Genomic DNA, 27,846 nt, shown 5'->3' on the forward strand with positions numbered 1-27,846 from the left:
GTGGCGTCGTCCTGTTAGAACTACATATTGTCCATATCCATATCTTCCAATATGGGCCAAAAATATTCGGTTATTAGGGATTACCATTCACAATAACGTGCTTGATCACCACGGGGAAAAAGTTCAATGACGTCGCCGGCCCATAAACCGCTCCAAACCGTAATTTTTTCTGGATGGAATGGTGACTCAAGCCATTTAGCCAGAAATGTGCCTCATCGTTGAAGATGATTTTTCGATGAAAACTTGGATCATCTTCAAGTTGTTGCTCTGCCCAATTCACGATTCTGGTGATCAATCGGCTTCAGTTCTTGGATCAATTTGATCTTGTAAGGATGTAGGCCAAGATCTTTTCGCAAAATTTGCCACAACGACGCCACAGAGATGCCCAAAGCTTAAGAACAACTTGTGAGATACTGATTTGGGTCTTCCTCAATTGTTGCGCTAGTATGCCTAAGGATTTTTCCACTAGATGCTCAATTGTTGATCTGAGAGGACGGTTATAACGACCATAAATTGGACGCTCTTAAAGCAGAGGCAACTGACTCCGAATTTCGGTAGTAAATTTTAATAATTTCAACTTGGATCTTCTCTGTATCGTATCGGTCTACTCCTTTAGTGTCCCTATTGAAAAACCCGTTAACTGACCGAAATTTACGGGGTAGTGATCAGGATCAAAAATGTGTTAATTTTTAAAAAAATAAAACCAGCTCTGCAAGATTTGATCGCGCAAAGGAAAAACTTAATTTTTTAAACTCACTGTATCTTAAACGCTTGTTATAGTAAAATTATAAACATTTTTATATAAAGAGTTCGGAATTACCGTGGTTTCCTTGAACTACAATAAAACAACTTCAATTCACTCCAAAATATTACGGATAATATAAATAACAAATTTCATTCTCTACAATTCTAATTTTACGATTCATAATACCTTTGGTATGAATAACTACTTCCTTATTGCACATTTTCGTTCAGCGAAATCTCATTTCCACAACTAGTTTTTCAACTTAAATAATATCTTTTGTTTTGATGTACTATAACAATAAGATGTGCGAAATTTCGGTCTCCATAATAATTGACCCAATAAAACTACGCAACCGTTTTTAAAGTCATTCAACTAACAACTCGTTTGCGGCATCCAAATATGCATACATACTCAACTATACTTAATAATGCTCGTGTGCAATTTATATGTTAAGAAATGGTTTGTATGGACCGGCTGCAGTAATCCAGAATGTTTTGATTTAATTATGCAAAAACACCAGTTTTTGTCATTAAAATTGAACAACATTAAGTCATAACCATTAATTTAAAGTTTTAATGGCTAAGCAACTTGACCATTAAGGCCTTGCTAAAAAAGGATATACGCTAAACTGAATTTTCAAAATGATAATTGGATCTTCCGCAACAACATTTTTTTGCATTTTTTTATTCGGAAATAAAAATTCAAAAATCTGCTCAAAAGCAATTTTAAATGCTTTTTGCATAGCTACTGCTATGTATATTCATGATCATGCAAAGATCGCTGGTTATCACTGATCGTGTGATATAAAAACCTGTACTTTAGATTTCTAATAAGAGAGAAAGAGAGGGTGAGGGAGAATAAAAAATGTATTCTTTTGCGGATATGTGAGTATAATATAATTTTTCTTTATTATAAGCTACATCCCCGCAAATAATATTATTTCTGTCTATATCAGATATTTTACAAAATTGAGCTTTTCCGCTTAATACTGTAAAGTTGTTTATTATTATTATTATATTAATTCATATTGGACATTGACATTTTAAAGGGTTAGTTTAAATTATTAGTGTGTACAGAAATTGCAAAATATCTTTAGTTTAAGATTTATGTTTTGGCTTAAATTGTGGCAAATGGTCGCCCCATGGATGGAAGCCTGTCTCATCAGCAAGATAATGCAGTGTGTATTTTTGGCCATCGGGTGCTATCCATGTCGAAAAACCGTCTACTATGAGCGCTTTATTATCTCCGCCAAAATCTTTAAGTTCTGCACTCTCCTTGCGTTCGGTACCGTCACTAGTTTCAAAACTGAAAGTATAAGAAAATAAATTAAATTATATATTATTATACATATTTTTTATAATAGTAATAATTTATTTATATATCCGTTATATTCAATCACCCTCCTCCCGTTTTTTTCTCGATCTCGAAATCTACTTGGCCGAATTCAACAAAATAGCACTATACTAACATTCCTATGTTTACCAAATCGGTTATAACCATGTCTACTTGCCATATAACACCATTTTAAATTCCATATGATTCTTTCACTTTCCAGTATTCACATTGACCACCAGTCAATGTATCGGACTTTGAATCGTATCAACTTATGACCAAAAATTTTATATCAAAATTGAATTCCTAAGTCCCTGTAATTTGTGATAAAAAGTATCCGTTTTTTCATGCCAGCGAATTCTGTTTTATCTCTTCATTCATTAGCGATTTGGGCTATAAATGCGGTCACAATCGCGTTTTGATGCGGTGGTGCTTGATCTTCGTGTAAAATCCATGAATTGTTCTTCCACAATTCCGGCCGTTTTCGATGAATGTTCTCCTTATTGACCGTCTATCCCTCCGAAACAAATTCATGATACACCACACCACGAGTATCGAAAAAAACCATGAGCATCATTTTGATTTTTGAGCAAATTTGGCGTGGTTTTTGGTTTCGGCCCGTTTTTTTCCTCCATTCCGATGATTGTTATTTTGTTTGCATGTCAAACTCATAAAGCCTTGTCTCAATAGTAGTTATAATATTTTCCATGAATTTGGGATACAATTCGCAGGATCAAGCATGTCCACAGAGACCTGTTTCCGTATATTTCTAAAAAAAAATCAGCTTTATCGGGACGAGCCGAGCAAAATTGCGTTTCATACTCAAAGTAACCACCAAAATAATTCGAGAGATATCGACCTTTCTTGCCATCTCTCTAACACTTGTCTGATGATTTTCAAGCACCATATCATTTTGATATTTTCATCAGTCCAGAACGAGTCATGTTTTCAACGATCTCTGCACCATTTTTGAAGGCTTTCCACTACTCGTAGGCTCGTGTTTTTAATAAAATTGAATCACTCTATACCCTTTCCAACATTCTCAATGATTCTGCCTACGAAATTTGGTTAAAAATACAAAATTTGAAATAAATTCTTTGTTCGATATTTTAATCCATTTTAAAAATCGCAACGCTCTACTGAGGACTACCGGCTTAAGCAGCTGTTGTAAACAAACTGGTTGACAGATCGCTCGTATTTGGCATAGTAATGCAGGAGAGTCCTGCCAACTCAGCAAAATACATTTTTTGAAATATCATTTGACGGGGGAATTTAAAATTACATTATTGTGGTCACAATGTATACCAAATAGACAAATTTTTCAAGTTTCCGGCTGACTTTTACCGCATACATTGTCAATAGTAAGTGATGTTAATTCGTCATTGCTTTCTGATCCTGATATTTCTGTGACGCGGAAGTTTATTTTGTTTCCCATGGGTGGACACATTAAGTGTGATGGGGATAGAATTTGGAGAACTTTGATCAACATGTAAAGAAAGTTATTTTCACTACAAATACCGGAGGGTGAACTCATTGAATTACTGCAAAAATTTAGTTCTAGTGTCAGTGCAATTTCAATCTTACTTAAAGAGAGAATATGTCTCTCTAGTTATATCTAACCTTATTAGTCTACAAAAATGGTGTTTAACACAATTTATTTCCTTGTTAAAATATTTTGAACAATCGAACAAATCTGTTTTTAGTATTTTTTTTTAATAATTCTTGAAAATATTCCACGAATATTTAAATGCCTCTTAAAATTCAAAACTAGTTCTATAACGAAACAAAGTATTTGCATAGAAATTTATTACTTTCTTTAAGTATGAGAAAATTTTGGAACATTCTCACACATTGAGAACGAGTATGGTTTAATTAGTCAAGCATTGCATAACAAAATCTTTTTCACTTTTTGAAATGAAATTTTTTATTTCAATCTCAAATATATGAAACCATAAAAATAACACAAACACGGTACAAATGAGTGTTATAACAAAACACTTAAGGAGAGGGTAAGGTTATAAATTATTTTTTATTTTTTATTATTTTCAGTAAATATATAATAGTATTTCGAAAATATTACGACAAAATTCCTATATCTTAGGAATATTGTGTAAAAGTCAATTGGAGCAAAATTGGTAAAAGAATTTTATGTTAGTTATTTTCAAAACTTCTTCTTCTATGTTCAAAACCATCTTCCGCACAACTAACATTTTCGAAGTGCGTGCCATTTATAACTTCACAACACATATTTCACGAGTTAAAACCGAAGAGATTTCCATATAGGTTAATAATAATTTTTCTTTCACAATAACAAATTTTCCGATTTATTTTCAAATCCCATTTTTCTCTTTAAAGTGTTCGAAAAATGCATTTTTTAGCATCATGAAGTCACAGCTTAGAAATTTTTGACCACTTGTCTTATCTGATTTCACCAGCACTGTGCTGTATCGTTAAAAAACAACTGAGGAAATAAATTTGTCCAGATACAAACAAGTGTTTGTTAATGCAAAATATTTAAAAATTTAATTTTTTTTTTTGCCGTTTGTTCATTGATTCGTGTTACTTCTGATTCACTACTCGTATTGCCGATTGCATTTGTTTCACTTTTTCTGTGTAGTTATTGTTTTTACTTTGTTACCTAAAATCATAACCATCTACTCCGATATTGTCGAAATCGTAACGCAACAGTCGTGCATTCGCCGAGTCGTCAAGCGGTGCTGCGCAGCCGAGAGCAATTAATCCACAGATCGTCAGGACGCTTAATGCAAACTTCATTTTATATTTTGTTGTTGTATATTTCTGTTTCTATTGAAATTTATACAAAACATCCGCTAAGTGCGCGCTTGTTGTGTTCTCTTTTGCGATTTCAAATTAATGCACTATTTTTTTCTTATGCTGTTTGCTTTTTATATGCATAAATTAATGCGCAAAAAATAAGAAATAAAATCGCAATGGGTATATTTAAATAACCTAATAGAGTGCCCGAAAAACTTGTATAAATACACAGCCACGAGCTGAGAAAAAATGTGGTATGGTGAAGATGAGAGTTAACATTAGCACAAAAAGCGCCAGTTGTTAGGTAAAAGAATGCATAAAACGAATTTGGAAACAATCTGAGATATGAAAACTAGTTGGCCAATAAATTATACTTTAATGCAGTTATGTTTAAAACGAGATAGATATAAATTATATATAAATATATGTAGCGTGTACTCTTCTAATGTGGGTCAATGTTAGGTATTCGGCTTATAACTCGTGAAGTTATGAATGATCCAACTTGAACAAGTGGAAACTCTGATTCCTTGTAATGACCAGAACTTCTAAACATTAATTAAAAACTCCTAAGTATGGATTAAATAGACCGAAGCATATCGATAAAGTGCTTTGCGCTTGACCGAAATGTATTGAGGCGGCTAGTATAAAGAAAGATCATAAAAGCATAGAAGTGCTGCTTTAACAATTTATGTCCACCACCAGCGCACCACTCGTCGATAATCGAATAAAACTGCCAACATAACCTTGATTTTCGACCAGCTTTGATGATATTTCTTCGGCTTCGGCTCATCCTTTCCACGATATTCGACCGATGGAACGTTTGTTTTCAGGTCGTAAGCAAGTTCAACACTCGTCGCCAGTAATAATACATTTCATGACATCCTGGTATTCGGAAAGCTTCGTTTCACAGCCGTCAACCCCCCGCTGTTTTTCAAAAAAGTTGAATGATTTTTGGAAACAATCGTGTTTTCACTTTTATTAGGTTCAAATGATCTTTCAAAATGGTTTTCAGTGATCCTTCCGATATTCCAACAATTCCAGTAAGATCTCTGACTGTTAATCGTCGATTCTCTATTACCAGTTCCTTTATTTATTGCCGTGTTAATGACCGTCCTCCTGGACGTGGTCTGTCGTCAACGCGTTCTCGACCCTCTTTGAATATTTTATACCATTTAAAAACACTTGCTTGCTACAAAGAATTAGCACCGAAGGCCTTTTGCAACATTCTGAACGTTTCGGCACCAGAAATCTTATTCCGCACAAAAATTTAATGGTACTTCTTTGTTGAATGGTTTCACTCATCGTAAAAGTCGCCGAATGAAATTTATATACTTCAGAAAGACTAGCGTTTACTAAACACTAATGATTACTTTGATGTGACATTTGGCACTGAAATATTTCGGCGAATGGCTTATCGGCCGAAATTTATATTAAAAAGTCTACTAAATCTACTTCAGAGAAGCCAAGTGGATTCATCGCGGTTTTTTCCTTCAATACGAACACTCTCGATATGACAGTTATGTTCAAAAATACGACAGAAGTGATGAATATTTCACGAATTACGCCATAAACGTAAAATTCTACGCTATGGGAAAACAAACTTGTTCTGATATATCTTTATATACTACACACCCCATATTTACATATACATACATATACAATATATAAAAAGTCATAACCATATTTGAAGACAGGAAAGTAAAATGCATCCGTTGGGCGTGAGAAACTCACTTTTAGTTCATTATTTTAGAAGATATATTTTAGTAAATTGAGTTGACGTACACATTTAACCATTGAACAGTAAAACCAGTAACAGTTGTGGAAGAGGTGGACATATTTATTACTTATAATCTAAACTTTTACTTGCAGCGATTCGCTATTGAATCTTTTCGACCTTAATGAATTTTGCGCCATCTTGCGTAGCTTTAGCTTTTAATTTGTCAAGCAACCATTTATCAGTTTATTGTTTTGTAGACTTACCCATTGAAGCTATTTATACTTTTTACATACCTTTTCTAAATTTCTAAAATTTGCAATACGTCTAGTTTTGTCTGCTACATCGGAAAAGGTCAATAAAATATTTGTCAGCTGTAGACATTTCGAAAGAAGCGTTGGTTCTTTTTATGCAATTTTGCTTTTATATTCTCTTTGCATATTTTCATTTATAAAGCTATAACTTCGTTTCTCTTTTTGTCCCTAATTACATTTTTGTTTCTATAGGCATGTGCCATTAGTAATTTGGCATTTTAATAACAGTGTCGAAATTTTCTCTTTCCGGTTTCCGGTAATCAACAAAAGCTCAAAACGTGTTGTCTAACACTAAGCTTTTCATTCAGGAGCTTTCAAGAAAGCTTTATGTCTATCGAATGAACAAACTGTTAATATTGAGTTTGTTGTAGTTCTTCTGGGTGGGGATAAATAAATATTTATTAAGGGGCTATACCAGTGTAACCCATGAAAAATTAGACGATTTTCGTGATTTTTTTTAAAGAAAGTACTCGATAGAATGTTTCAAAGTTTTTTGCACATAATAAGGTATATTTCCAGTTGTATTTTAAGATTTTTTCCTCAAAAATATTGAAAAATAGCGTAGTTATGTGCTGTTTACAGAGGTGCCTAAATTTATCCAACTGCTGACATAATTCCAACCGATTGAGTTGCTGAAATAAAAAAATTTAAAAAGGTTATTAAAGTTGAAAGTATTCCCTATAAAATGACCTACGATTTTTAAAAAATATTAGGAATTAACAAAATGGCGTAGTTCTGAAAAAAATACACAATGATCGTAGGTCATTGTATGCATAATAAAGATATTCAACAATACTCAGTTTTAATTTGAAGTCGATCGGTCAAATTTTTTTCTGAGTTATGATGTCAGCAATTTTGAAAAATTCCGTTTCGAGAAAAACGCGTTTAAAATTTCACTTATATATGTTTGTATCTTCGAGCGATCGCTCTTTAGAACGCTGCCATTCAAAAAACTATTCAAGATACGACCTTGCCGATTTCACGCAACATATTTGGAAATATAAACTATCCAAAAATCAATTTTTTAGATTTTTTGAAAGTATCACATTGGTATAGCCCCTTAAGTCAGTCTAGAATTTTGAAAAAAAAAACTTTATTCAATAATATCCTTATTGTTGCTACTACTTTATAAACAGTTTAATGCTAATTTTTTAGTTTTTAATTAATCATTTCATTTACAAAGCTGAAAAAATTTACTAGAAACTATCTTTTTAAGATCGCTTTTTGATAGTACTTTGTTTAAAAAGACCCTCATAAAAAAGTGTGATTCCGAAGATTAGCTCAGTAGCCGCCATTTTTTACGCATGTCCCTAATTCTAGAAAGTTTCGTACCTCAGCAGTGTTTTCTTTATCAAGGTCGAAAAACTGACTGCAAATGAGGAGAAAATGTTCGGCTTTCTATTGATTATTTCTGCATCTGACACCATAACTATTTTCTATAAGTTTTTTCTAGTAGGCCTCTTTAAATATTTGGTTGCCTTTCACAGGTTAAGCTCAGGATTGTTTGCATGGAGATCCAAATTCCTTAGATATTCTGCTGTTTCTTGGTCTTTTATTTCCCGCAATTTGCACTTCAATTCGTTAGTTGCCGTGTTTAATTTTCGTTCGTTTTTCAATAGGACTTCAAATTATTTGTCACTTTTTCTTGAGTATTCTCTTCTCTTTGATTAGCCCTCTTAATTCAGTGGGAAGTAATGGCTTTTTGACTTCTTTAGCACATGATTGTGAAAAAAAAGAAATCCCGCTTCATGGATAACAATTATAAGCTTTTCAACTGCTAAGTCTATATCATCGCCAGATTTTAAGAGTATATTCAAACTATGTAGCTAAATTTTCAAGCCAATTTCTGAATGCTGCTATATCAGTATTTAGCGTATTAATTTTGTATGTTTTTTCCATACTCGAGGCAGTAGTCTCAAACGTGACTATTATTGGCGACTGATCAGAGGTTAAAGGATTGTCTCAGTGTGACCTTCCGAAAAATCATTTCGCGATTTTTTTAATGTTGAAATTAACTAATCAGTCCAATTTTTTATAAATAAATACATTCATGACGAATACAAAATGTTTTTTTATGTTTTTTAAATTTATTATTATTTAAATAAATTGCTAAAATGACACAAAAAAAAGGTCCACTAATGCGGCCGCGATTTTGGTCTAAAATAAAAATTTCAAAAATATAATTAATCTGTGGGAAAGTCGATATGGGCTGTGGAAGCTTTTTTTTCACAAAATGGCGGCGGTTTGAACAAAAAGTATCGATTTTTGGCCCCTTTTTTGCAGTTTTTCGTCGAAAAAAAATAGGAAGATTTCAAAAAAAAAAAAAATAAAGCTTCCATAGCGCGATAGCGATTGACGTTAAAAATATTCTTTCAAAATTGGAACTAGATGTTTTCAAAACTCTTACTTTGAGAGTGGAAACCGTTTTGAAAAACACCATTCTGAGAAAAACGCGTTAAAACATAGGAGTCGCTATATTCCCCACTTTGTTCCCTTTCTACAAGAAACGCTGTAGCGACCGTGATAATTTGAATTTTGATTTCAAAATTTGAGAGACTGTTTATTATAGTGTGCATTATCCGATAATGCAACAAAAAAATTCGATTTTTCGAAAATTTTACACCGAGTCGATCCCTTAATAAGTTATTTTGTCGTACAAGGAACGTTGAATTCTTTCGCAAGATTTTTAAAATAAAGTTTTGCCAACACCTAGAGGTAATTCGCCGGCTTTGATCGCAGCTAGTTGCTAGGGTATGAAATCTTCGGTTGCGTCCGAACCTAGCTTTTTTTTTACTTGTTTAATGTATTAATTTCAATCCTGAATATTAACAATAAAATTTGTTATTTACCGTAATATGTTAGCCATGAATTTTACCGCTCATATACATACATACAAACAAATTAAATAAGCATTGGCAGTTTATTCTTGAAAATGCTCAAAACATTGAACATTTTTAATATGTATATGTATGCTGTTTTCAATTACATACCATAGTACAATTAACATTTAGACATATATGCTATAACTATATAGTATATTCATATTTTTATGTATGTACAAACTTATGTACTTAGTGTATTCATCTGCAAACAAGTAATCATGTAATATGTATATGTATGTATTCATGCAACATGCGTCTACACCAATTCAGCTATTTTGCCTTTGTGATAATATTACTGCAGGAAATGCACCAGATATTTACGTATGCGATTCCCATAAGTTATTACAATTCGCCTAAATTAGTTTACGTTTACTTCTTCTTTATTAGTTTAACAAATGTGCCTATTAATTAATTTTTATTTTTTTTTTTGAAAAACTATACTAAAGGGAGTCAAAAGCTCTATATAACAAAAATATTTGTTGTAATAAGCGCTTCAATCGGTTAATGCCACATATTATAAAAATAACTAAAATTTAATAGTTTCTGCTGCGAATATAAATATTAAGTCTATAAAAATAGAAATAGTTAATTGTTAACAACAAAAAAATATTTTCAACCATAAACAATCTATTCAATTCCTTTTCTCAATAATCCGTAGCTTTTTAGCTGCATACTTAAAAATAACAAGCTGTGTGACGGTATAAAGTACATTAGTAGTTAAACAATTTCATTTACTGCGACAATAAATCACGCACTCAGTAGAGTTCTCTCTATGCTCAGCCTAACGCTTTACACCGAATAAATTTGGTATTGATTTGATTTTCTTACGCGAACAGTTCAAATAATCTTTATACATATCCGAGCGCAAATAACGCGAATACGAATCACTCTTCATGAGGTGATAGACATGCGCAGCGGCCACGTCGAAGCACCAGCGATTTGGTCCATTCACGGCGTTGACGGCCTCGCGTGCCAATTCCACTGATTTTGAGTCCACATTCACCGGACAGGGTGCATCGGGTGCGAGAAACTCTTGCCAGATTTTGTGTATTGCTTCTTTGATTTCAGATTGTGGTAGTGTTTTCATCTGTTGCACCGACTCCCAAAACCTGTACGATAGAAGAGCGCATATTATTAGTAGAAATATTTTTGGCGCAAAGTTGATACTGTTTACTCACTTTAAATTCTCGCCACTGTATTCCTTTTCGAGAAATTTGGTGAATTGCTCACGTCCAACGGGATCGTTTAGTAGCTCACGTAAACTGAAGCCCCAACGTTTTACATGACGCAAAGGTACTTCTTTTCTGTGGGTGAGAAATTATTATTTTTTTTTATATTTTTGTTGTAGTATTTGAGAAGATATCTTTACGAAATTCGACAGAGGTTATTTTCCAAAATATCGCTATAATCTTTGAAGAATTGGTTAAGATTGGACAAGTATTTGATATAGCTGCCATACGAACTGATCGATCAAAATGTAGTCCTTATATAGAAAACTTTTTTATTTGAAAAGATATCTTACCAAAATTTGGCAAAGGTTATTTTCCAGAACTGTATATGTAGGTGTTCTCTGAAGAAATTGTTGAGATCGGACATGTATGGAATATAGCTGTCATACAAACCGAGCGATCAAAATCAAGTCCTTGTATATAAAACTTTTTTATTTGACAAGATATATTAACAAAATTTGGCAGACATTATTTTTCTAACCACTCCTACAATCTCTGAAGAAATTGTTAACTTCGGACAAGTATTGGTTATAGCTGCCATACAAACTGATCGATCAAATTAAATTCCTTGTATAGAAAACTTTTTTATTTTACAAGATATCTTCATAAAATTTGGCAAATGTTGTTTTCCAAAACACCGCAATAATATCTAAAGAAATGGTTAAGATCGGATAAGTATTGGTTATAGCTACCATGCAAACCGATCGATGGAAATGCAGTCTATGTATAGAAAACTTTTTTATTTGGCAAGATGTCTTCACGAAATTTGGCACATATTATTTTCCGAAGTACCGTTACAATCCCTGAAGAAATTGCTAAGATCGGACAAGTATTGGTTATAGCTGCCATACAAACTGATCGATAAAGATCAAGTTAAAAATTTTATACCCCTTTTTGCTATGAGAAAGTGACCTGTGAAAGGTATTATAACTTCGGTTGACCCAAAATTAACGTGTTTTCTTGAAAATGTTGAAAGTGGCTCATATTCCCCCTAATACCGATATACAAAATATATTGATTACTTCCGAACTAAACTAATCATTTCCTAATTATACTTATAATACCACAATCACTTTATCTCAACACCCTTAATTATATAAGTATGGTACTTACGAGTTACGTTCCGCATCCCACATTTCAGTGCTGTCCGTTTGCCAAGGATTTGGCAACTCGGGTGATGTTATAAAGTAATCAAATTCATTGTATTGCTCGTAGTAGGCAACCAAACTGTGTTATAAATGAATAAAATTATAATATAATAAATTCTATATATCTGAATTGAGTATTTCAAATTAGACTTACGCTTCGGCTGCCTTTGACACCTTTATTGTGCGCCGCTCGAGCTTTTGTTTGCGCAAACCAATCACACGCGTCACCTGCTCGACGGGATTCTTGGCCACAGCGCCGCCGGAAGTGCCGCAACCGTGACCGCCACGTCGATATGCTTTCTTAATGTCGATTTCGGTTGTATTTACACAGCCTGGCATTGGTCGGTGCACATCCCAGAAGGCGCGCTCCTGTGAGTCCAATACTTTGCGCTCGAGCTTATCACGTTTTTTGGCCACTTTGCTTTGTGACTCCGCCTGCGATATCGTTAATAGCAATTATTCAAAGAAAATGTTACATTTATGTGTGGTCCACCAACCTGCATGAATATGAATTCCCATTTGCGTGAGAACATCTTTTGAAGTTTGGCTAAGTTTTCCGCCTCGTAATCGGCCAATTCCAGTCGGGTTTTGTTCTGCATCGTGCGTTTGCACAGATACACGGCATAATCTGTGTTCTCAGGCTCCCAGCAATTTGATGGCCAGAAGTAGGGTGTTTGAAATCTGTGTGAAATTGAGCGAAGTTTAACATACAAGTTCACGTATATGCATTTTTCATTTGTATTTATATTCAGTAAAAGCCAATTTCTACTCACCTATAAAAAGTGCCATCGTTTTTCACCGTCAACTGATGATCATCGATGGGGAAAATGTAGCCATGTGATGCAAGCAAATGCGCAAAATGCAATGCTTCAGTCACATCTTCAACATCTAAGTTCTTTAGTATCCAAGCGACTAAGTCGGCACCGGTAAAGACCGACGGCACTTTGCTCATAAACGCTTTGACAGTGCGCACCGCCACACCCGTAGATTCTGCTTGCATCTTCTCAATAATTGCTTCCATCTGCGGGTTTGCAAGAAAGCCATACTACAGATTATGTTATAATTTTCAGTAATGAGATTTTGCTTACTTAATTTGAAATTTATATGGATTTTATATAACATAATGAAGCAGTAAAATATTAGAAATTATATCTGTTCTCTATACTTGCTTCAACTAAGAAGATCAAAGGAGTTTACAGAGAAATTTTACAAATTGAATTCCGCATATGCTTATGTTTACGCTAACAGGGTCATATATATATATTTTATTGAAAGAAATTGTATCATTTGTCGATACTAAGCGATAGGAAGCAGAAAAATTTGGCATTGCATAAATTACTCATACCTCCCGTTGTTCTTAATAAGAGCATATGGCTTATATATACGTATGTATGTGTATACGACATGTTTTATAAGAAATGTAATGGAGTTGGCATAAAATTAGCTCTTTTGCTAAGTGAACTTCAAGAAAATACTTTGCAATATACAAAGTTAAACCTTGATAAAATATCTGTAATTGAAAACCAACGTGGCGTATGAGTAATATCCTGGTATTGAAGTCATTCACGCAGATGTTTACAACAAACAAAAAGATAAAAATCATAGCGTTATATTAGACTATTTCCAACATTCGCTTTAATTTTAATATATTGGGTAGTCGAAAAAGTCTTTTCGTATTTTATCAATAGATGTCGTTGCAGTCGTATATCTCCAGTGCTACTAATCACATTGTGTCATACCATTTAGTGTTGTAAATGTGCGATTTTAAGTTTCATCTAACAAAAAAACAAAATTATTGGGGGAAGTTGAATAAAATTACATCTGTTCAAAAATGTGTGGAAACAATGAAAAAATTCGCTATATTTTGAAATTTTTGTATAAAAAAAGAAAGAATGTCACGCAAGCCACCAATGAAATTTGTGAAGTGTATGGAGACGTTGCTGCATCAGTTTGTGTAACACAACAATGGTTTGATCACTTCCGTTCAGGAAATTTCGATGTGAAAGATGCACCTCGCTCTGGTCGACCTATCGTTGAAAAAGTCGATGAAATTATGGAAAAGATTGACCAAGACCGCCACATAAGCAGCCATGACATCGCTAAGGAACTTAACATTTATCATCAAACGGTTTTGAACCATTTAAAAAAGGCTGGCTACAAAAAGAAGCTCGATGTTTGGGTATCACATGAATTGTCTGTGAAAAATTTAATGGACCGAATTAACATCTGTCATTCTTTGTTGAAACGAAATGAAATCGAACCATTTCTGAAGCGAATGGTAACAGCAGACGAAAAGTGGATCAAATAGGACAATAATATGCGAAAAAGACCATAGTGAAGCTCAACAAATGGTCACAAAGCCAGGATTGACGCCTCGAAAGGTTATGCTGAGTGTTTGGTGGGATCGGAAACATCCACTATGAGCTGCTCCAAGCTGGTCGAACGATTGATTCTACATTTTATTGCCAACAACTGATAAGACTGATGTAAGAAATCGAAAAAACGTTAGAACACACACAACTTTGATGACTCGGCAAAAACTGGTAGAGCTTTTCTGGGAAGTTTTGATCCATCCACCACCTGAGCTTGCACCATCGGACTACCGTTTGTTTCGCTCAATGCAGAACTCCCTTAATAGAGTAAATTTGGCTCCAAGAGAAGCCTGTGAAAATTACTTGTTGCAGTTTTTGGCCGAGAAACCAGAAAAGTTTTACGCTGATGGAATAATGTCTCTAGCGGAAAAATGGCATAAAGTGGTCGACTAAAATGGTACATATTTCATACATTGAAGTGTGATTTGTTCATCAATCATTAAGAAGTGATGCCGATAGCTTATAAAAAAATGTTATATTTTCTGTTTGTTTGGATTCCAAAGGGATCGTTTATTTTGAGTTTATGCTCGACAATACCACAATTAGTTCTGAAATGTGCTCTAATCAGTTGGACAAATTGAGTAATCTCAAACCGAATAAACTACAATTGATAAATTGAAAAGGTGTAGTGGTTTCACCAGAATAATGCGAGACCTCATACATGTTTACTGACTTGACGAAAGCTGTTGCAGCTTGAATGGGACGTGCTGCCACACCCACCATATTCTTCAGATTTAATACCTTCAGACTATTACTTTTTCGGTCTCCTGGAGAAGCTTCACCTCAAATCAAGACTGACCAAACCACTGGAACCAGTTTTTTGCTTGCAAGAATCAAACATTTTATGAGCATGGAATCAATCTCTTGTGGTTTAAGAGAACGTTGAAAACATGCCTCGTTCTGGACAACTTGCGACCTCTTCAATTGATCAAAATATTAAAAAAGTAAAGGATATGGTGCTTGAGTGTTAGAGAGATGACAAAAGAGCACGATATATCCCTCGAAACCGTTCGAATGAATTTTGTGGATATTTTGGGTATGAAACGCGTTCTTGCTCGACTCGTCCTGATAAAACTGAATTTTTCACAAAGAGTACCAAAAACAGGCCTCTTTGGGAATGTTTGATTGGGCGAATTCCGTTCCCACATTCATGAAAAGCGTTATAACTGCCGATGAAACATTATTTAATGAATTTGACACGCAAACAAGTCAATAATCATAAGAATGGAGGAAAACCAAAAAAACAACGCCAAAGCCGTACATAAATCAAAGCGATACTCATTGTTTTTTCGATATTCATGATTTGGTGCATGTTCCGGAGGGACAGACGGTCAAATAGGAGTTCTATTTGGCCGTATTGAGGCGTTTGCGTGAGAACATCTGTCGAAAACTGCCAGAATTGTGAATACCATCGATCAACCACCGTGTTCACCAGATTTGGCTCCGTGTAATTTTTTCGTGTTCCACAAACTGATATTGTATTACAACTGGTGGGAATTACTTTGAAGGCGACAAAATAAATTTTGATGAATTATTCAATATTTTGCGTTTTATTTACATTTTCCGGGTACTTTTTTGCCACAAAAATATTAGTGTGTTGAAAAAGGAATTCCTTTTACAAAAGGCACTACCTATCCTTCTACATGAAACAATTTCATTTGGTGAATTGTCACGGGTTTTGATAAAACTGTTGCATGTTATAACTACACTCTACTACAAATGAGCAGCTAATATCCGCTTAAACACTACCACCAACTGTTTAATAAAATATTTGTGACTTTTTGTATTGTCGCTTTTTGATTACCTTTTTGTACACCAGAATATTGGGCGCATCTTCGTTGCGACGCTGTTGTGGGTGATTTAGAATGGCGCCAGTGGTGAGTGAAGGCTTCGCACCAGGCAGCGCAGTATGGGAGCCGTCCGCGCCGCCGCCGCTGCCACTGCTGGCCGATGATTTCCCGTGTTGAGCGCTTTGCGTTTGCTGCTGATGATGATAGTGACTGTTGCTCACACCCAAACCGGCATTGGCGGCACTATTGCCACTGCCATTGCCAGCGATGCCACCCACGGCAGCCGGCGTAGACATGCTGGTCACACTGCTGGTGCTATTCGTACTCGAGGTGCACGTGCTATTGCTTGTGGTGCTGTTGGCGCTATTCATGTTGAAATTTACCTTTGGCGTTGACGATGATGATATTGGTGATGATGTGGTGGTGGTGCTGGTGGATGCTGTTATTTTGCCGCTTGCAACTGTGGCGGTGGTTGCAACGCTGACAGTTGTTGTAACGCTTGCTGCTGTAAATGTTGTTGTGCTGCTTGTTGTAGTGTTATGGTTTTTGCTGTTGTTTTCGCTTTTGACAACAACATTTTCATTTATTGTGACACTAGTGGTGTCTGTAACGGTAGTGGTTTCGTTACATTTGGTGGCTACCGCCGCTTCAACGCCTGCAGTTGTTTTCTCTGTTTTTGTTGTTGGAGCAGTTGTTGGTGCTGGCGCTTCTATAGCTGCTGCTGTTGGTGTTGTTGCTGATATATTTGTTGTATTCGTAGGTGTGGCAGGCGGTGGCGCAACGTCGGGCGTAACCACCGTTTTGGGCGTTGCTCCTTGCGGTGTGGTTGGCGTTACCGGTGTGGCCGGTGTTATTGTTGTACATATAGTTGCTTCAGCGGCCGTGGCAGGCGTCGCAGCTGTTGAGGAGTCATCCTCGCTCGCCAATTCAATCGAAATTGTCACACTTGACAACTCTAATGGCTTCATATTTGTTGCAGTTGTTGTTGTGATTGCGATTTTTTCCGGCACTTCATTACAATTATCGCCGCTCGTTACTTTGCTTGCTGCAAGCGTTTGCGCTGCAACCTCACCATTGTCACCACCCTCAAGCGCTATGCGTTGGCGGTGGCCCATCTCCTCACCCCCAATTGGACTACTTGCACTGGCAGCGGCGCTTTCGGCTGCCGATTTGGCAGCCAAAACGATTGAAGTTTGCGTTTTGTCCACCTCTGAAGTCATCGTTACCATTTTTTCATTGATTAGGAGTTATGGTGCTTGAGATTTCGCCACCGCACAAGTATACAAACTAGCTATGTATGTACTAGTATATACATACATACATACATACATATAACCGAAAAAAACTTCAATTCCTTTCAATTACTTATCACCGTTAAAATCACTTTCCATTAGTGTTTCGTTTGACAAGTCTACACGAAGACATTTACCGATTTGCAGTGCTGGGGTTTGTACGAAATACACGCTTCGATAACGATTATACGCCAAATGACAGTATGAACACCCCGCCGCCAACCGACCGACCGACCGACTGTCGCTACAAGGTGCACAGAGGGCAGTAAAAGCTAAAAAGGTCAGACCGAACTGCCGTTATCGGAGTTGTAGCACTCGAACTTACACGCACACTTACCTACGTACACGCACCCACATACATACATACGCACATACGTAGCTACACTCTCTGAGTGCGCACACTTAAGCCATTTTTTATTTGATATTTATTTTTATGACCGTTGCTGTTGCATTTGTTGTTGTTGTTCAAAACAGCGGGGTTGGGTCGCGAGTAATTGCTGTGCTCTCTGCGCCAGCTACCTTTCACTCGGCGCTGTTCATATATACAAATATATATAAATTTTCTTCCTTTTTCCTTACGCACTCGTAGAAATTTTTCCGTATAGCAAATTATCTGCAGACGATTTTATATTAACTCAACGGTATTCACACTTTCAAATTGTTAACTTTCAATTTATTATTTAGTAATGCGTTTTGATTTCAATATTATTTCACATTTTAATACACAAAAGTTGACTGTTGTACCGAAATTTCCAGAGTTATGTATTAATATGTTGCACCGTTAGGTATTTCCTCCTTTGCACGCCACACATAAATTCCAAATGTCACTTTGCCACTCGAAGCTGCCTGACACTGGCACTGGCCATGGCACACCGCCACTACTCGTGCGCTCAGCTTACTCGTTTACTCGTTTCGGTTGGCATTCGTTAACTCGGTGATTGCGCTCCTTTCGTGCCAGTTGTTCGTGACAATTTGCTCATCGTTTATTAATGCCGATAAAGTTATTTTTGTAGTTGTCCTTTGTTGTTGCTGCCAATTTTATGGTGTGTGCTTCTTTGAAGTGTCTTGCTTCAATGGCTTGCTCTCTGGCAACTTTCTTGTTCTCTACTCAGTTGACTGCTTTCTGTTCCCATTTGAGCGTCGGCTCTCAGTTTCACCATTAGCACTGTCAGCAGTGTTGCCACTAACTGTCATTTGTCAGTGAATTTATGACTCACATAAAGATATTACAAGATATAAGCAACTTTTGTGTCGAGTGAGCTAGTCACTGTTGATCTTGTAAGCTGAGGAGCTATTCCTGAATAGTCTTTACCAAAAATATCTACATAATATATGGACATACGAGAATTTCTCCTACCAGTTGTTATTTTATTATGTTTTGTATAGATTGTAGTTACTTTCGCTTAAAACTTATATATGAAGTTACCTAGATTCATATACTAGGTGGGTTCAAAATATAAAATTTCGTGGGTTTGGGAGTCCAATTGTCAATTTCCTTTATTTGATTGTTATACATGCCATTCAAATACTTACTTACTGCATTTCCCTTTGTCTGTCGTCTGGGAATTGCTGGCCAAAAACAAGAGTTAACGGATGCCCCAGCCTACATATCGCCAGACACGGTTCCGTGTGACTTTCTTCTATTTCCAAAAATAAAGTGAATCTTAAATGGTCGTCGTTTTACAAGCAGAGATAGAAAAGGGAAGAAGCACTGGCACATGCCCATAATATCAAAAGGAAATTTTCTGAAAGCGACGGCTTTAATGTAAACGATTGAGTAAATATTTTTTATCAAAAAAAAAAAATAAATACAATTTTCGCTAGTTTTTGAACATTTTTCTTATAAATTTCGAAAAAGAAACCTCAAATTTAATGTGCAATGTTTATTGTCATTCGCGAGAACATTCTTTGGCTTTTATTATTTTTAAATTATCTCTTTCAAATGTTGGCCGCGCATACGTCTCAAATAGTGTATCCGTTAAGCCCAACTTTCGGTGACTCGTTCAAGCATTTTGACTATTAACAGGCGAATGACACGCGTAATGTTTTGCTCCAAGGCCTGAATCGAAACGGCATTGTCCGTGTAGACTTTAGATGGTGCGATATCACACGAACTTGGTGGCCAATCGATCGACCCAAAACATGAAATTATCTGCTAACCGAACTGATCTCTCTATAAATCCAATGATTGATGCGATGTGTGAGAGGTGGTGTTGTCTTGTTGAAACAAAATGTCGTCGAGATCACGAGTTTCAATTTCAGGCATGAAATAGTCGGTTATCATGGCGCGATAACGGTCGCTATTGACGCTTTCGTTCTCAACGGTATAATTTTTGAAGAAATATGGACCGATGCTTCCACCGTCCCACAAACCACACCAAATCATTGTTTTTTCTAGATGAAATGGCAGCTTTTGAATTTCTTCAAGTTGCTCTTCGTTCTAAATGCGGCAATTTTGCTTGTTTACATACCCATCGAGCCAGAAATGGGCCTCATCGCTGAACAAAATTTGTCACGAAAATTAAGCATTTTCTTGGAAGTTTTCAGGATCCTATAGAGCGAAGCGATGTCGCTTTGGGAGGTCGAGCGGTTTCAATTCTTGCACAAGCTATATTTTGTACTCTTTATATTAAAAATCTTGACGTGCAATGCGCCAAGTTGTTCCAGTTAGTACAAAATGTTCTCGTGAAAGTGAGTCAGAGAAGTGCCCGTAGTGTCCAGAAGTTTGGTACCGCCAGCGCATCAATTGAGGAAGACTCAAATCAGCCTCTCACATGTCATTCTCAAGCGTTGGGCATCGTTGTGGCGAATTTTGCGAAAAGATCTTAGCTTACATCCTTACAAGATCAAATTGACGCAAGAATATGAAGCCGCTTGATCACCAGGATCGTCGTATGATGATCCGGATTTTCATCGAAAAATCAACCTCAGCCATGAAGCTATTTTCTGGCCTAATGGCTTCGTCAATTAACAAAATATGTGCCATCTTTACATCCCGAAAAAAATACGGTTTGGTGCGGTTTATGGGCCCGGGGCGTCATTGGGTCGTACTTCTGCCGTGATGATCAAGACCGGGACGTCACTGTGAATGGGAATCGCTACCGCTCAATGATAAGCGAATATTTTTGACCTGATTTGGAAGGTATGAACTTGGTCAATATATGGTTCCAACAGGACGGCACTACAAGCCACAGAGTGAATGTCACAATCGATTTATTAATAACCAAGTTTGGTGAGCGTATTACCTCACGAAATGACCCAGTCAATTGGCTGCCTCGGTCCTGCGATTTGACGCCATTAAACTATTAACTGTGGAGCTATGTCAAGTCTATGGTTTATGCCAACAAGTCAGCGAGGATTGATGAACTCCGTCCGAACATCGAATGTGAAATTGCAGCAGTATCGGCCGATTTATGCTTGAAACCCGTCGAAAATTAGGTTAGCGTCTGGACTTCTGCAAGGGTGTTCATGGTGGTCATGTAAAAGAAGTTTCTTGACTATATTACAAGCAACGAACTATCTCTCTGCAGATAGTAAAAGCTGACAACTTCAAGTGCGATCCTATTTATGTCTCAAAGGTATACTGAAAATGCTAAAAGAAAAATAAAAATAGCTTTTCTCTGATTTGAAGTTTAAGTGTCTGAACTTTACTCCTATGCAGAGGATAGATTATTAAAATGACCAATTTTAGTGATTTGGAAATCAGTTTAAAAATATATTTTTAATTTGATTCAACTTTTGAATACTGAAATAATTTGCAAATATTAATCAATAATAAAAAAAACAAATTTACTTTTCTATTTATATTAATATTTGGAAAACGTAATCTGGCAGCACATTAACAACTGCCGTTGCATATAATTCTCATTGATGTGAGTATGTGCTAAAAAATGTCCGTCTCTGGAACGGAATTTTACGCTCTCTTCCACACGTTTCATTGAAGCGGAGAGCGTTGAGCAAGCAAATTAGTGGTGCGCATGCGTCATTTGGTGGGCCTAGGACAAAAATAGCATAATTGGCATGAAAGGATGACTAAATGACTAACTGATTAATTGAAGCGGAATGAAAGAATGGTCAAGTGGATGACTGATTACCGCTTCGTTGGTTGTGTCGCTGATGTTAAGTTCGAGTGACTGCAAATGGTGGGCCGCACCAAACACGGCTGGGTGTAATGTTTGATAAGCATATGACTACAAATATGTTTTTGTTAATATTAAGTAGTGGCTTCTGTGTGTGCAGATATTTTTGGGCGTGAGGATTTTAAGTATTTTCAATATATGTATAAATGTCACTATACCCCTATACCCAATTAATACAAAATTTTGTATTTTATGTACTTTTGTGATAGCAATAAAATTATTGACTATTATACTTTTAGGTAGATTTATAAATGTGAAATATATATTTTTATTTTTTGATTTTCGAAATAAAAATTAAGATTTTTTTGAAGGCTATAAATTAATATTTTCTAGATTTAACGTCATCGCATAACGGTATTGGATCCAGTATTGACAGATAAATGGCGTTACCCTTTCAATAGATACCTCAACGGCCCGATTGGTTTAACAATGTGAGAATATTCAATGAAAATGATCGACACTACTCCTGCTATTCGGCTCTGGGCGTCTGCTACAAATTTCGCTCTCAGCTAGGAACAGCACATCAGCAACAGCGAGTGCCAACAAGTTAACATCTCATACTTTAAAGCTGTTAAAATCCTATGTAATTCATTTGTCGAAGGCCAGAAATCAATATTTTGTAGATTTAAGCAGACCGAATAACGGTATTGGATTCGAAATTTGTGGAATGTCGCAAAAAACGTTACCCTTTCATGTGACACCACAACGACCCCGATCGGTCAATAAATATGGGAGTTATCGGATGAAAATGGCCGACAGTGCCCCTGCTAGTCGGTTCTACGCGTCTAGTACAAATCTCCAATTTTTGCCATCAGAGAGGAATTTCGTTGCGCATCATCATCACCTAAACCAAAATGTAAGTAAATTCACAGAACCCACACCAAAATGATTATCACAGAAAGCCTTATTGCAAAAACCATGTATATTTTTTTATGTAAAAAATAGAGATATGTGCTAAAATAGAGATTATCAAAGCAAAATATGCAATAATGTGTTTTTTATTTAATTAATTTTTAATGAAAACAAAAGTGAGTATGCATACAATTTTATTTTGACAAATTTTCTTCCATTTTTCCCATATAATTTTTTTATATTCATAATTATACATTTTCTATAAATTTTCGAAACTCCTCTCAATTACCTTACATTTGACACCAACGGCTTTCTACCAATATTCCAAAAAACTCCTCTCGAATCCCTCTAATTTGATACTAAAATCATCAAAATCGCTTAAGATTTGGCGATCCTACGAAAATTTTCTATTTTCTTTCAATTTTCCAAAACTCTTCTCCAATCCCTTTAATTTGACACCAAAATTACCAAAATCGGGTCAGATTTGCCGGAATTACGAAAAATCGCTATTTTCTTTCAAATTTCCAAAACTCCTTTCAAACCCCTTTAATTTGACACCGAAATCATTAAGATCGGCTAACATTTGCCGGAATTACGAAAAATCCCCATTTTCCATCAATTTTCAGAAACTCCACTCAAATCCCTTTAATTTGAGACCAAAATCTTTAAAATCTGTTAAGATTCGACAATTCTAAGAAAATTCGCTATTTTCTTAATTTTTTCCAAAACTCCTTTTAAACCCCTTTAATTTGACACCAAAATCATCAAAATCCGATAAGAATTACCAAAATTAAAAAAAATTATATATTTTTATTAATTTCTTTCAATTTTCTAAAACTCCTCTCAATTTCCTTTAATTTGACACCAAAATCATTAAAATCGGCCAAGATTTGCCGAAAATACGAAAAAATGACAATCTGGTCACCCCAGCGGCGCAAACAAAAAATTGCATTTCCCAAATCGCCAATTTGCACCAGGCACCCAGAACCGCCCAGTAGGTAGCTGCCGCAAAAATTTTTTTTTCTGTAGCCTACCTCAAAGGCGCAAACTGAAACTGCGCTACCGGCCCATGCAGGACACCCGGATGTGATGCCAGCTATCATGTTTACCTGAATAACTTCTATAATTCGCAACCGATTTCGTGCATGCGGGTATCAAATTAAAGGGCAAGCGTGTAGCTACACGATCACATACAAAAAAATGGTAACGAACCACAAATAGAAGATATTTTTTGAAGAAAATGTGTCGAAGCAGCTCTATGATAAAAACATGAAAATTTCATATTAATAAAGTAAGATGAAACGATCTTCGTGTTATCAATCACTAGAATTACGTTTCATAAGTATATTCTGTTAACGGCAACATTTCAGCTGCAACACATTCGTAGTTAATGCATGCTTTTGAATAGCTTCTTTCTAGTTAAATTGCCAATCTTTCATAACAGATGAAAGCAAGTGCACAATAATTATGTTTTCTAGAGGCTATCACCTTTCATTTGCCACCAAAAACATTGAAATCGGTTGAGTTTTACCAAAGTTATAGCGAATATGCGATCGCTATGTATTAGTACTGCATTATCCACCATTTCCTGTAGTTGCGTGCGCGAAGAGAACTTAACGCGGTCAGGTAAAACCCAGCCGATTTCAATGATTTTGGTGGCAAATGAAAGGTGATCGCTTCTAGAAAATATAGTTTTAAGCACTTACTTTCATCAGCCACGTAAGCATGGCAATTAAGCTAGGAAGAAGCGATGCAAAAACAAGCAATAAATACGAATGTGTTCTAGTTGAAATGTTGTCGTTAACAGGATATACTTATGAAGCGTATTTCTAGCGATTGGTACTAGAAAGACCGTTTCATCTTATTTTGTAAGGAAGGAATTTACAGTTTTTCCCATAAAGTTACTACGATACATTTGATTCACAAAATATTTTCTATTTATGATTTGTTACCATTTTTTGGTATTTGATTGTGTAGCTGCACGCTTGCCCTTTCATTTGGTGCCTGAACCGTCAAAATAGGTGCAGAATTATGGAAGTTATTCGCGTAAACGTTGTAACATGCTTCACATCCGGCTGTTCTGCATGTGCCGGCAGCGCAGTTCATAAAGCGCCTTTGAGGTAGGCTACAGAAAAAATTTTTTTTTGCGGCAGCTACCTACTGGGCGGTTCTGGGTGCCTGGTGCAAATTGGCGATTTGGGAAATGCAATTTTTTGTTTGCGCCGCTGGGGTGACCAGATTGACTTTTTTCGTATTTTCGGCAAATCTTGGCCGATTTTAATGATTTTGGTGTCAAACTAAAGGGATTTTAAAGGAGTTTTAGAAAATTGGAAGAAATTAAGAAAAATTGCGATTTTTCGTAAATTCGGCAATTCTTAACTGATCTTGATGATTTTGGTCTCAAATTAAAGGGATTTGAGTGAAGTTTTTGAAAATTGAAGGAATTCGTAATTCCTGCAAATCTTAACCGATTTTGATGATTTTGGTGTCAAATTAAAAGGATTTCAAACGAGTTTTGAAAAATTGAAGGAAAATAGGAATTTTTCATAATTCCGGCAAATCCGAGTTTGATGATTTTGGTGTCAAATTAAAGAGATTTAAATGCAGGGGCATCTCGAGTACCTATGAGTGTTTTTTGTTTAATGGTTATACTTACACTTACTTCGTTTCTTCTTGCAGCAATTAAAAATTTTTCTTTTAATTAGTTGAAATTAAACTATTCAATATTTATTTAAGTAACTTTTAAGCATGTTGATGATATTGTACATGCATTTCTTTTATAAATCGTTCGTTTTTATATAAATTAACTTAATATTAAATATGTTATAATATGACATTTAAACAGATGGTTTTTAGGCTTTTAGACATGCATTTGCTTAAAGCTAAATTTCTTAGTAGTATATGAAAAATATAGTTATCGTTTAATTATATGTTTATCGTTTTAGTTATATGCATTTTATATATAACCATTATCGTTCATTATCTCTTTATTTATCAATTCAAATCGGCCATTTCTCACAATCATGGCATGGATATGTTACATTATTATGTGTATATTTTAAAGTGATTTTTTTCTTATCACTACTGACTTATTCTAACTAAAAGTAATTGCTGATGTATAAATATTTAAATATATGTATATGCTTAATAAATTCTTGTTTTTTTTTGTTTTGTTTTCAGAGTGATAATACTTTATCGAATCCATTCAATCATTTTGCTTAATTAATTTATTTAGTTTTGCTTACAACATAACTCATAGTTAAACAATATTTTTAGTACAAGCTTTTAGTGAAGCAACTAAAACTATGAAATGTAATAGAAGTGAAGAGAACGAGTATTTAAAAATTAAGCTGAAGTTAGCTAAAATATCACTAATAAGTAGATATGTTATAATGTTTTTTCCTTTCATTTATTACATGATAGATTTTGTCAAACCAGATTTCTTAGCTTTACAGTGATAGATATGTTCTTGACGTACATTTATAGTTACATACAAGCATCTTTACTAAATAAGGCTGGTTTTCTTTTTCCGCACCACTCGGTTTGCTGTCAGTAAATCTGTGAAAATCTGCTATTTTGTTGTCTAGATATACAATTATATAATATATTCGAATAACGATTGATATATCACAACATTTAACTATTGCTTGCTTCAACCGATTTTTGACTTTATATCTTTTTTAAGCTTCTGTCTTCTATAAATTTTCTTTGAGCAATTTCAATCAAGAATATGCTAGCAAATACTCCATCTTTTCTATAAACTACAGCACAACTTATTGTTCGCTTTTGATTTGGACAATACTTCCATGCGGCAATGCTACCATGTTTGTTTCCAATGCTGTCAATTAATACAATTTTTACTCGTTCGTTTCACCACTCACTAATTGCTCGTGAATGGAGTGTAAATACTATTTAATTTAGTTATGATAAACCATAAAACTTATGTAAAAATATAACTAAAAAATGGTAGGATGGAGCTCAGAATATGATAAAAATTAGATGCTCGCACCATACTCAAATTTTCTAGATCAAATCATCCATTGTTTCATAATTGTAAAAAATCACTTGATTTGTGATTTAACATAGGATTTTTGAGTAGCACCCGACAACCTAATTTGTGCCTTACTTTGAGCTTCTTTTTGACTTATATTTTTACAGAAGGTTTATGGTTTATCAAAAATAAATTAAATTAGGTGCTCAGTAGTTGGCTACAAAATACTATATTAGGGTGGTAGGCAAAATATCTAAATCATAAACAAAAAGCTTTTCTTTTTTAATATAGGAGTATACAAAATCTTCGGCAAAAAAAATATATTTCCTAAAAAAAAAACATAATTTATGGCAGACAAAAGTCTCAAAAAAAATCTAAATTGGTTGTTTTCTTTGCTATGATTTTCCCAAAAAGCATCCGAAAGGCGTTTAATGGACTTGAATGAGGCTTCAACTGAAGTCTACATTATTGTATTTATTTTTCCTTCTCTGCCGTAATATCAAAGTCTGTGCGATTATTCTGTTAAAAAATACATTTTGTGGATAATTCGATATTTTTCTAAGATTATCTGTTAATAATGGAAAGAAAGAGTTGGATTTGAAAGAGTTTTTTTTTCTTATTTTTACTGCATTTCACAAAACTATTATAATTAAAGATTTTGGAATTAATAGTTGATCCAAATCTTACTTTTTGGATTTCTCCAGACAAATTAGTAAATAGTTTCAAATTAATTTTTGTTATTAAAAAAAAAACATTTTCTATTTTTTAATTTAGATTTTCTTCTAAGTTATATTTTTTAATGAAAAATATTAAAAACAAAAATAATTAAAAAAAAATATTTAAAAAAATATATTTTTTTGTATTTAAAAATTAAAAAAAAAATATTTTGTATTTAATAATTAAAAAAAAAATTTTGCATTTACAATTAAGAAAAGAATATTTTGAATTTAAGGATTAAAAAAAAATATTATGTATTTAAAAAGTAAAAAAAAAGTTATTTTGAATTTTAAAATTAAAAAACCAAAATTTTTTTTTTAAGAATTAAAAAGAAAATGGATTTAAAATATTTTGAAAATTTTTTTATTTACAAATTAAAAAAAAATATTTTGAATTTAAAAATTTAAAAAATAAATATTTTGTATTCAAAAATTAAAAATAAATTTTTTGCATTTAAAATTAAAAAAGAATATTTTGAATTTAAAGATTAAAAAAAATATTTTGTATTTAAAAATTAAAAACAAAAGATATTTTGAATTTAAAAATTAAAAAAC

At 34.5% G+C, this 27,846-nt stretch overlaps 2 protein-coding genes across 3 annotated transcripts; both read right to left on the reverse strand.

The window, feature by feature from the left end:
• Positions 1 to 1,727: 1,727 nt before the first annotated feature.
• Positions 1,728 to 4,961, reverse strand: LOC105222574 (flexible cuticle protein 12). Its single transcript, XM_011199947.4, has 2 exons — positions 4,716 to 4,961; positions 1,728 to 2,050 (listed from the first exon to the last, which is right to left on the reverse strand). Exons 1-2 carry the CDS (start codon positions 4,850 to 4,852, stop codon positions 1,843 to 1,845), a joined length of 345 nt encoding a protein of 114 aa, XP_011198249.2. The 5' UTR covers positions 4,853 to 4,961; the 3' UTR covers positions 1,728 to 1,842.
• Positions 4,962 to 9,781: 4,820 nt separating this feature from the next.
• Positions 9,782 to 18,495, reverse strand: LOC105222576 (regulator of G-protein signaling 7). 2 transcript variants are annotated; one of them, XM_011199951.4, is made up of 7 exons: positions 16,316 to 18,495; positions 12,913 to 13,184; positions 12,637 to 12,820; positions 12,294 to 12,574; positions 12,105 to 12,218; positions 10,941 to 11,066; positions 9,782 to 10,871 (listed from the first exon to the last, which is right to left on the reverse strand). In XM_011199951.4, exons 1-7 carry the CDS (start codon positions 17,528 to 17,530, stop codon positions 10,544 to 10,546), a joined length of 2,520 nt encoding a protein of 839 aa, XP_011198253.2. In that variant the 5' UTR covers positions 17,531 to 18,495; the 3' UTR covers positions 9,782 to 10,543. The 2 variants fall into 2 exon arrangements, with proteins under 2 accessions (XP_011198253.2, XP_011198254.2); XM_011199952.4 differs by having other exon boundaries at positions 12,913 to 13,160; positions 16,316 to 18,494.
• Positions 18,496 to 27,846: the final 9,351 nt, after the last annotated feature.

The sequence above is a fragment of the Bactrocera dorsalis genome, chromosome 4, assembly GCF_023373825.1.
Source record: "Bactrocera dorsalis isolate Fly_Bdor chromosome 4, ASM2337382v1, whole genome shotgun sequence".
Taxonomy (NCBI): domain Eukaryota; kingdom Metazoa; phylum Arthropoda; class Insecta; order Diptera; family Tephritidae; genus Bactrocera; species Bactrocera dorsalis.

Bases quoted from the DNA above. Each gene is read 5' to 3' on its own strand.
- LOC105222574 (XM_011199947.4), bottom strand. From the start codon at position 4,852: ATGAAGTTTGCATTAAGCGTCCTGACGATCTGTGGATTAATTGCTCTC. The intron at 2,051-4,715 runs GTAACAAAGTAA...TTATACTTTCAG, and splicing joins GTAGATGGTTATGATTTTAG to TTTTGAAACTAGTGACGGTA.
- LOC105222576 (XM_011199951.4), bottom strand. From the start codon at position 17,530: ATGGTAACGATGACTTCAGAGGTGGACAAAACGCAAACTTCAATCGTT. The intron at 11,067-12,104 runs GTAAGTACCATA...TCTCACCCACAG, and splicing joins TGGGATGCGGAACGTAACTC to AAAAGAAGTACCTTTGCGTC. The intron at 10,872-10,940 runs GTGAGTAAACAG...TCTATCGTACAG, and splicing joins TACAGTGGCGAGAATTTAAA to GTTTTGGGAGTCGGTGCAAC.